General features: G+C 35.6%; 1 protein-coding gene across 3 annotated transcripts in view; it reads right to left on the bottom strand.

Annotated features, from left to right (window-relative positions):
* Positions 1 to 260: 260 nt before the first annotated feature.
* TFDP1 (transcription factor Dp-1) overlaps positions 261 to 11,336 on the bottom strand; it is a 45,908-nt gene continuing 34,832 nt past the window's right edge. For all 3 annotated transcript variants that reach the window (XM_059835551.1, XM_059835567.1, XM_059835559.1), the window contains exons 8-12: positions 8,699 to 8,767; positions 7,151 to 7,302; positions 6,213 to 6,379; positions 5,387 to 5,468; positions 261 to 1,585 (exon numbers count right to left, since the gene is read on the bottom strand). In XM_059835551.1, the coding sequence (XP_059691534.1) occupies positions 1,438 to 1,585; positions 5,387 to 5,468; positions 6,213 to 6,379; positions 7,151 to 7,302; positions 8,699 to 8,767 (618 nt within the window). In that variant the 3' untranslated portion in view covers positions 261 to 1,437. The remainder of the gene's footprint in view (positions 1,586 to 5,386; positions 5,469 to 6,212; positions 6,380 to 7,150; positions 7,303 to 8,698; positions 8,768 to 11,336) is intronic.

Below are 11,336 nucleotides of genomic sequence, written 5' to 3'. Positions count from 1 at the left end.
GAGTATTAAGACTGGCCTGATGCTCTGAGGAGCAATAGGAGATGTGAAAGACGACAGTATACAGGGTAAAACACTGCTTTTTGCATCATAAGTTACCAAGAGCTATAAGGACCAATTACTAAATCAAAACAAAGAATTTGGGCCCTCCGTAGTGCAGATGCAGTATCCTGAGACAGTTTATTCTAGGTCTTGTGACGAGAGGAAATGAAATGTTCTAAAATAACCCTAAAATTAGAAAAACCACAGAGCTTGTTAAAAATGCCCATGCGCGTTTTATTAATAAAAACTAACAGTGCCAAGGTTAAACAAGTCAAACAATTATAGTCTCTTTATATTCCATAAAATATTACAGAAAAGTTTATTTGTGTTTCAATAAAAAGACTACTGTCTTAGAATAGGCAGCTGACAGTATTTGTGCAGTTAATTGTTTGTGAATAAATTTAAAAAGACTACCACCTGCCCTGAAATTCCTTTTATAAAAATGAACTATTAAAAATGATTGACAAATTTTGAGTTAAAAAACTTAAAACATTCTCTATATTTAATTTCAACTTTATAATAGATTACAGGAAGATGCTTATGAAACAAATACAAACATTTGTTTCAGTACATGTCTTTATATGATAGACTTATAAGTATGTAAACAACTATATAATAAAAAGTTTCCAAAGTCTGCCTGTAAGAAATCAGGCAAATTTTACCATAAGCAATAAATCATTCCAAACCTTCAAGACATTTTATATAGCTGCACCAACTGGCAGTAAACATTTGCCAAAAACTTTGTAATTCATATGTCCCAACATACAGTGAAAAGTATATAAACTTGATGGAACCATAATGTTAGATATAATTTAAGGGAAAATAAGTTCACAACAACATTTCTGGAATTTAACATGTAAAAAAGTAGGACTTATCTTTCTTGTTTGGTTCTTTGGACACTGCGTGATTAACAAAAAAACACTACTACATTAGCTCACTATCCCTCAGAAAGTGGCATAATCAAAATACACTCCAAATAAATTGCCATTCAGTGTATTAATTTTCCACAGAAGGATAGCATTTTATTTCTCAATGATGTGTCTACATTTTCTTTAGCAAACTTCGCAAGAACATTTGGGGCAAAATCCATTTTCCTTCAAGTAAAAAACGAAAAACAAAAAAACAACCAACAAACCAAAAACCCCTAAAACAAGAGTAAATAAAGGCTCTGCATTAACACACTGGTATCAAAAACACACATCCACACCACATTTAAAAATATCCTACATAAAACAATCCTTGTTTGCTTATCAGAGGTGCAATTTCTAAACTCAGAACTGCTTACCAATATTCTCCTTGAGGGATGGGGCAAAGTAATTTGAGACACTTCTCCCTAGAACAATTTATTCCTGAAGCTTGCTGAATTTTAACAAAAACATAGTCTACAAGCAAAGGGCATCAGTCGTCATCATCGTTTTCATTAAAATCATCATCGTCGTCATCGTCATCCCCGACATAAGAAACTGGTGTTTCAACTCTGGAGCCACTGTACTGAGATCCATTGGAACTTGTAGCCAACATCCCATCTCCACCATTGGAAAAGTCACTGAAAAAAAGAACAGGCCACTTGGCATTGCTTAACGATTTTTCTCATTTTACTGTGCTTTTAAATATAATCTTATATCTATTCCATTCCTTTAATGAATCTGCCACTGCTACTTTATAAACTGTCTTTAATATATGTCTGAGTTGTTTCTCAAAAGCTGAAACAATTGAAGTGATTTTGAAATGGTTCTTATTGTGTTTCTTCCTTTAGGTTTAATATAAAGATTAAATCCTTTCACAGGCACCTTGGAAGTATGCTTTCCAGGTTTCTTCTGAAGTACATTTAGCGTTAAGGCTACACAGCTATTTCAGCCCTTTAATATTTTTATGTAGCACTGGACACTTGCATCACAAGTGAATCATGTCTTGGAAAATCAAGGAATTAATAGCTTCTCCTTATTTACTTGTTATTACATGGCAAAATGTCATTTCTACATGTGCTGTATTTTTTAACTTGAAATTGTTTTTGTCTCATTATGCTTTTCTTTTCTAGTTTAAAAAAAAAAAACACAAACAAAAAACCCCCACAAAACTCTTCCTCATCTCCTATTTTTCCCCTCCCTGAGAGTATCCCTACACTGACAATCCACCTCCTGGATCAGCAAGTAGATATAGAAAGTATCCCCTTTCTTACTTTAATGTGTTCTTTTCCCACCAAAATACACGCACGAATTGTACATATGGTCTGAAATGTCTTGTTCCTAGATAAATTAACTGTATGCAGAGTATTTTATTTTAACAGAGCCAGAACATTCCTGCCTCCATCATTACTTGTTATTTTACCAATCTTTTTTATTGTTTACTTTATCAATAGTTTGATAAACTATTAAACTTGGTCACAAATTGACAAAATGCTTTTCTAAAAATCACAGAAATAGTATCTCCAACTTGAAAGAGTTCATCATTAAAAAATTGCTTTCAAAAATGTTTGCTCGTCATTTTTTAATCCAGCACATAATCAATCACGCACACTGTTGTTGTATAGCTCACAAGGAAAACATATCCAGTAAAACACTTTCGAGAGTTTCTGCTGTTCTGCACACTTACTCAAAAGGAAGATACTAAGATAACTGTCTAGCTGTAGTCAGATGTCTTATAACAGGTTCTCCATAATTATCTGCAGAAGCAGTTTCAAAAACAGAGAAAAAAAATGGAGATTATTCTTGTGTTCCTGTGAACTTTGAAAGTATAAACCTAAAAACCTGCCTCCCCTCTTTTTGATAAAAATGGAACTATATTTCATAACCTCAGTATCCTAATAAGACAAAGAAACTGGGATGAAGACACGAGTAGCAGCATCTTCAGTGTTCTGCAGACTTTCTTTAGAGAGCTTGCTAAATAAATTTATAGCCTTTATTTGCCTTGGCAGCAATTTTTGATACCAGAAAAGCTACACATCTTGTAATTTCCTATTGCCATGAATATTTATATATATAGTATAATTAAACATAATTTGTCACTCTCCTTTTCCAACCTCCTAAGAAACAGAAGTGGTAGGAGTTCTTGTGCTTCTCACCAAGATAATGAATCACAGTCAGCCCCTGGTTCTCTACTGGCCTCTGGTTAGTAAAGGCCTATTCAAATTTCAAAGTCTGAAAAGTACATGGGCTCTTTTTCACTAACACCATGCCCATTACCACAGAATGAACCTTAGTGAAAACAGGAGATTTTATGTACCATGTAAGTTCTGCTTCTCTAAAGGTATTTTGGCAGTATTCTCACTCAAGCTTCAGTTGAGTGCCACAAAACAGACAGAATTCCCCACACTTTTTTGGGCAGCAGAAACAGGCTGGAGCATAAACCACACTCCTCACCACTGCTAGCCCTGCACATCCCTGAGCTTAACTCTTCCCTTGCAAGTTATTTCCTTATTTTTTTTGCTTTGCATTTAAGTAAGCCTATCATCTACAAAAAAAGGGTGGTTGTGTTTTTTTTAAAAAGAAATGCTTTAAAAATGTAATTGAATTAGCCTTTTAAAGTAAGCTAGATACTGTATCTTTAGAAGCACCTCCTTCCAACTCTGATGAAGGCAGGTGGGTGAGAAAAAGCTGCCGGAAGTGTGTCTTCAGAGAACAAGAATAAAGCTGTATTTCCTTCTCTAAAGAAATGCCATCAATGCAGGATTTTTGCCTTCAAACACAAATGGCTTAAGAAATGTCCTAAAAATTAGGACTTCCTTAAGAATTTCAATGACATAGTAATTTGCCAAATAATTTACAAGGCAGAGCCTGCCAGTGATTCTGACACAGAACCACCATTGTTGTGGGAAGAGACAAAGTAATCTAGAACTTGCCCTCTCCTCTCCAGCCTCACCTCAGTGTCTGCTAAAATTATGGAACAGATCCTCCCGGAAGTTATGTTGAAGCATATGGAAGACAGGGAGGTGATTAGGGACAGCCAACATGGCTTCACTAAGGGCAAATTGTGCCTGACTAATCTAGTGGCCTTCTATGATGGAGTGAACACATCAATGAACAAAGAAAGAGCTACAGAAGTAATCTATCTGGGCTTCTGGAAGACCTTTGATAGAGTCCCTCCCAACATTCTTACCTCTAAACTGGAGAGATATGAGTTTGATAGATGGACTATTTGATGGATATGAAATTGGCTGGATGGCCATGATCAAAGAGTTACAGTCAACAGCTCAATGTCTAAATGGAATCCAGTAACATGTGGTGTCCCTCACAGGTCTATACTGGGACCAATACTATTTAGTATCTTCATTAATGACAAACAGTGGGGTTGACTGCACCCTCAGCATGTTTGTGGATGACACCAAGCCGAGTGGTGCAGTTGATACTCTTGAGGGAAGGGATGCCATCCAGAGGGACCCTGGCAGGCTTAAGGAGTGGGCCCATGCAAACCTCATGACATTCATGAGGTTAAGTCCAAGGTCCTCCACCTGGGTGAGGCAATCCTCAGTATTAGTACAGACTGGGGAATGAAGGGATTGAGAGCAGCCCTGCGGAAAAGGACTTGGGAATACTGGTGGAAGAAAAATTTGACATGAGCTGGCAATGTGTGCTTGCAGCCCAGAAAGCCAACCGTATCCTGGGCTGCACCAAAAGAAGCATGGCCAGCAGGTGGAGGGAAGTGATTCTCTCTCTACTCTGCTCTCGTGAGACACCATCCAGAGTACTGAGTCCAGCTCTGGGGTCTATTTTTGTTCCAATTTGTTCAGCTAAGCAGCTTGCTCATTTTGTTAACAATGTTAAACATTTCAATGATATCTGACTCATTTTACAACTTAGTAGAGCTCACAGAAGGACATCTTTTTGATTAATGCAACAGCAAGAAACTAGCGAGTAGTGACTACATAAAGAGAAATGTCTTATATAGCAAGAGAAAAATAACAGTTAAGTTCAGAAGTGACATATGTCCACACAAAGTTAAATACAAGTTACAGTTTATCACTCCAGCAGCTTCTGATGCTGTTTAAAACCAAAAGACCAAACCCTTTTTTTTAAATTATATACTAATGACCAAGGGAGAATCTTGCCCATATTAGAACTTTAGGGAAGCATCTGTTTTCTTGTCACAAACGCAAAACTAAACAAAAATAATACATTCAAGATTAACACCAGTCTAATCCTTTTTTTTCCCACTATACAGGAAAAGATTTCTTTAATGACACTGGTAAGAACCACCACTACTCAAGTAAAAGCAATGTCTGAGAATAAACTTAAACATATATATCCACACATTTAATCAGAACAGAACTTGATTCATAAAGTATTTAATCTCTAATTAAGCTGCTTTGATGATCACAGATTTTAAAAACTAATTGATAATTTCATCTCACCTGGCTGAAAATCTTGTGCCATTTGATGCAGAACCTGATGAAGATGTGACATATACACTGCTGATTGATCCCTGAGCCATTTCTGTAAAACAAACAATACGTATTTCAGGAATACTTCAAAACACGCTCACCTAATTCAGTGGAAAAGCTTAATCCTTTTTAAGTCCAGAAAAGGAGTCTTGCAAACAAAACAGCGGAACATATTGATGTACTATATCAAAAATAGCATAATTAAAAACCAAGAAGCTAGTGCAAGAGCAAAATTTCAAAATACATTAAAAAAAAATTTATTTTGAAGTGAGCAAGTCAGATGTCTTCAGTATTCTTACATAACAAAAATGATAAAACAATGTAAAATGAAGCCATTACCATGTTTGCACTTACTACCTTTTGCCTTTGCAGGTGAATCAACTATAAATGCTATCCTCTTAAAAGAATTACACACTGCAAAGATCTGCTTGTGTGGTACAATGCAAAACATGTTTCTGCGAAGAGCAACAGCCCATTCTCTATGAATCTCTATGTTATTTGTTCCTTAAGGTACACTAAAAAGCATATATATTTGAGAACTTGTTAGAAATCTTCATCACAAACCAGCGGAAAATAACTGATCTTAGATATTTTCATGTTTTTTCCTTGAGTCCCATATTAAGGAATAAAACCAAACAACTCTTCTTGGAGTAACTAACCTGTCACATATGTCACACTTGTTAGAAATCTTCATCACAAACCAGCGGAAAATAACTGATCTTAGATATTTTCATGTTTTTTCCTTGAGTCCCATATTAAGGAATAAAACCAAACAACTCTTCTTGGAGTAACTAACCTGTCACATATGGTTCCAGAGCTTTGGGAACCAAACTCCTTGCAATTTTTAGGTCCTCTGCTGAACAGCTTCCAGATTCTAGCCCACAAGCCATTCCCATTCGTTTTAGTACTTCTATATCATCATGAATTTCAAAAGTATTGTCAAAATTAAATAGATACTCAAACCTAGAGAAGAAAAAGTGTCTCAATTAGCTTTAATTACTTTAACTACCTTTCCAGTTTCAGGAATTGCAGCATTTCAAAAGCTTAACACACAGTGTTAGTGACACATTGCATTAAGCAATCAATTTTTTCAAGATTTATGTATTTGATAGCAAGTGACTAAAACTGTAATTATATACGCCATATAAATCATTAACAGGTTTAACAGATAGAGTTTTAATTAAACATTTTCATGTTTGATATTTTTTTTCTTTAATCCCGTTCCTCTGCCTACTATTTTTTTCTCACATTTTTAAGCTTTTCTAGTAAGCTCATAGTGCAAGTAGAAACCACTGCTACATTCACCTTTTATTTAGCAGATGAAAAACCTAGCTGTTTGAACTGTAAGTAGAGAACAGCCGTTCTGAAAGCAAAATCCATTTTCAGTTCTGCTGGCTGCACTTCATGTTAAAGCCAAAGGAAAACACTACTTGGTAAAGTATTATATCAAACTTCAGCACAGCTGCCTTACTTTGCTTCTAACATCTCCAGATAGTAAGTCTTAAATAAGTTATTAAATGTGAACACAATTACTCTATTTACTAAAAAGCTCTATAAAACTCTGTTTCTATTCAACATGACTAAGTTTTACCTGTCTGAAATGCAAGTTCTCGATCTACAAAAGGCACAAGTGAATTTATTTATATTTCATTTTTAACAACTCTAGATGAACACTTTAGCACAGACATAAAACTCACAGCTGTACAAAAAGGCAGACAGTGAACTTCAACTTACTTGTCATTTGAAATACTGCAGTCAATCACTGTCTTCTTGCTGGTGTTCACAATGATAAATGGCAAATGGATGACAGAATTGGAAGGTGGCGGTCGATTTGCCTGTTGTTCTGCTTGACGGTTTCGCTGAACGAGGTTCTTGAAGGCAATTTGCTAGAAAAAGCAATAGTGATATGAAAGTATGAATTAAACCTTTAAGATCCTGTTAACAAAAAAATTCCTCAGATAAAGAATACCAGCAATGGTTGCAGCAAGTAAATGCAGAGAAGGACAGCGTTCACCATATTCCTGCATGTTAAGATGCAAGGATGCAAGGAATGCAAGGATAAGCAAGAAGAGACACAAATGATAATATTGAAAAATAGAACACAGAAAAACTTAACTGAGAAAAAAAAATGCGCATTTTAGTAACTACACACGGACAGCTCCTTGGACAGATCCTTGACAGAATGAAGAGATAACAATGACTGGAAAAAGGAATTTTCATATAGGATCCTACTTTCACTCTGTTTACTATTCCCTGCTAGCTACTCCACTCCACAAGACCAGTTGAATGATTAATACTGTATCTTTGGTGTATTTTTGTATATAATTTCATTATATATATGCTAAAAAACAGTTAACATTTGGGATTTGAATGTCTGATGTTAGATTTCTGAAATAGTCGGCTAAGATCAGTGACTTTACTCTCACATCTTACCAAAACTGCTTTTCAGAATGGAATGTTCATATTTTAAAAGATTAACTTGAGTTTTTAGTTCTTACAATTGTTAACTATTGAAACTCAAGTTATAAATCTTACAGTAAGCCACCAAACTAAGAAAAAGTATTTTTCTGGTCATGAAATCGAATGAAATAAACAGGAATTAAAACCAAAATCCAAAGCCAACACAGAGGCTGATAAAAATCAGACAGCTGTTGAGACTGCTGTCCCACAGCCCTCTGTACTTTCTGCACGCCCTCCCTGAGATTCTCATTCCTGCTGCATAGGTAATGCAACTACTAAGGGATACGTTCTGGTGAACCAGCAGCACAGTGACTTAGGGGATAGACTACTGCTTCCCCCAGTGTACTAGGGGAAATCTGGGAAGGAGTTCAGCAACAGTTTCACAGCGGGTAAGCCACTTACATAGCAGGGGAACCAACGTCCCAGAAAGGCAAGACACAGAGCATGAGAGATGACCTCTACAGACACATAATTTTATCTATGGACTCTAACACAGAAAAACATTCTAGATAGAAGAACTGAATTGGAAAATTCAGAGGGTACAGTATGAATTGCAGCTCCTGTCAGCATAAATCCTATTTAAACATACTTGAAACTGCAAAAGAATTCATTATAACTCACATGAGGCTGCTGGCTTCCCGAATAGCAACAGCCAACAGCATAGTCCCAGCTAAACTACAGTGCTAAATTGAAACTGCATACCCCTTATCCTGAAATTCACCTCTAGTCTTCTTGAAAGTTTCCCATCCCTCACTGGGATAAAACAAGAGGAATACATATGTAAGTTACCTTGCCCTATAGACAAGAGTACCTTGACTGTACCTGTAGAATGAGTTCTTGTAGTTGAGACTGTTTTTGCTTTATTCTTTCAAGTCTTCTCTGTTTCTCCACCTTAAGACAGAAAAAGGATTGGTTAGTTTGTAGGTTTTAAGCAGCATTTTATATCAACATTTTCTCCCCTTAAAATCATTTCAATACTAGAGAACTGGAGGTAGGACATATGATGTCAATCGTAAAGGTTCTGCAGATAATTTTGAGATGTAACTATCAAGACTCCCATCAGTACTACTGATGGAAACTGTAACAAGGAGCAGAATTAGAACATCGGGGAATAAAGTACAATATATTGGGGAAAGGGTAAAAACATCTTTGCTAACAGAAGTTATGCATCAAAGAATTATCCAAATTCTCTCAAGGATGCAAAGAGGACATAGACCAGAAGGATCCACTTGATGTAGTCTACTGATATTGGATGTATTGGAGAAGATCTGCCATCACTGCCACTAATGACTCAATATTAAAAGCAAACTTTGTACGAAATAAAAATTTGTGGAAGAAAAATTTATTGAGGGCTATTAAATAGAAGGATACTGCATCTGCCTCAGGTTATACCTGAACCACAATTTACAGGAGAAAACATCACTAAATACTTTCTCTAATCTTATATTCCTTCCTAGGTAACTGCTACTGTCAAGCAAGATACTGGATAGACAGACCACTGGCCTGAACATCAACTTTTGTACTTCGGTCCTTAAAATATGCAACTAACAACAACAAAAAAATCACTGGAGTTAAAAATTCACATGAATGCAGTTCTCTCTTTGTTTTCGGTGAAAAAAACCCAGAAGTGTACGCAGTTGAAAAAAAACTGCAAAAAGGCATCATGTTATATTAAAAAAAAAAAAAAAAAATAAAGAAAACCCACAAAAGGTAAGATCAAGTCTTACAATTTAGCATTAGAAAACAAGTCAAATAACTGCCTCCCCCCAAAAAAACTTACCACAACTCACCTGAGATATCTTCCTATCACACGCATGTAAACTACACTGCTTTCCATATTATTTCAAGATACAGACCTTATTAATTGCCCCACACCCTCTCTTTTTGCATTATCAGGACATATTTTACCAAATCTAATATTCTAATTAACATACAAAGTACAAGTTTAGAAAGATTTAAAATACTAAATACTTGATGGGGAACCCCTCAAACTCCCATGTTCCCTTACAAACCATTTGGCTTGATTTTTCAGCAGTTTAAGGGTGAAGCTAAGCAATATCAGATGGAATAGTATAAAAATTAGGCTTCACAGTTTCACAAATTAAACATTAGCCTCCACAAACTCATTAAAAAGAACCTTATTGCAAAACTTATCAGGTAATGTCACTAATAATTTAAATGTCAATAGAGCTTGCAAAACCAGGAGCTAGAATACTCAGGAAGAAATAACGGGGAAGGGAAGAATCCTAAAATTTCCTCAAGTAAACTCAACAAATCTTAGCATTTTTGCTATTTTCCAGACTATATTACACTTGTGGCTCAATTATTCAATGGTTAACATAACTCTTTCCTCTTCTTGTGATATCCAATTAACGAGTTCTCACTTTGGTACCAGAAGTTACCGTTGTTCTCATCTTAAAACACATGAACTTTCACTGTGCATTATTACATTCTAAGTTGCTTTTTTTACTTAAGTACTAGTATTATCCTACTCTTCTTTAGGACATTATCAGTCATGACATCAAACCCAGCTGAATGAGCCACACTTCTTTTTGTTCTGCTCCAACATTACTGTCAATGCCGTACTTTGTGAGACAGATCCAGAGATCCACTTTTAAAATCCCTCCAGCTAGCTGGTACCCTGTTCAGCACACGGCACTGTCATCTTCAAACCACTTCACCTTCCATACTCACCCTACTATTTATGCCCCAATTATCACTCCCTTACCTTATCTAGTAATTTTCACTTGGGATGATAAATATTTAAATAAAACTCAGATTGATTAGATACACTATATTTTCTTCATCTAGATAGCAATTACAATACTAACTGAAAAAACAATTACCAGTATCAAACAAAAATCTCCATAGAGTCAGCTTTTTGTAGATAGATGCCAAAACATTCTTCCAATTTGTCAGCTTCTACACTGATCTTTCAGTCCTGCTGAAGGGAGTTTAGACTTATCAAGAATAAATACAAAGTCTCATTCTATTCTGAGAAAGTGAACTGACTTCAGTAAACCTTGGCAACTTTATTACCCTGCAAATCTCAGGATACTCAAAAAAATATCCTGCCAGAATTTATGAATGCCTTTCAGTATAAAACATTTTACTTCTCACCCAAGACATGCAGTAAAGAAGTCTGACATGTTCATGTTAGACAAATGTCAGAAATACTAAGACCTGCAGCAACAAAGAAGGAGCAATATATACTACATGCAACATCTATCATCACAGATGTATTATTTGCCTGGCCATCTGGAGAAAACAATCTTCCTGACTCTTGAGCACCACTATTGCAATGTTGGAAATATGCATTAATCTTTCAGTTTGATTAACTTCCACTCAGAACCAGTTCACATATACTTCAAAAGCTGTGACTGAGCTGTATTTTTGACATAGAATTTCAAAAACATGTATTTAAGCAGTCTGGAAGTTTAAATATGTGTTCTGTAAATAC

Source organism: Gavia stellata, chromosome 1, assembly GCF_030936135.1.
Source record: "Gavia stellata isolate bGavSte3 chromosome 1, bGavSte3.hap2, whole genome shotgun sequence".
In the NCBI taxonomy this organism is placed as follows: Eukaryota; Metazoa; Chordata; class Aves; order Gaviiformes; family Gaviidae; genus Gavia; species Gavia stellata.
This window is presented reverse-complemented; position numbering and strand designations above follow the sequence as displayed.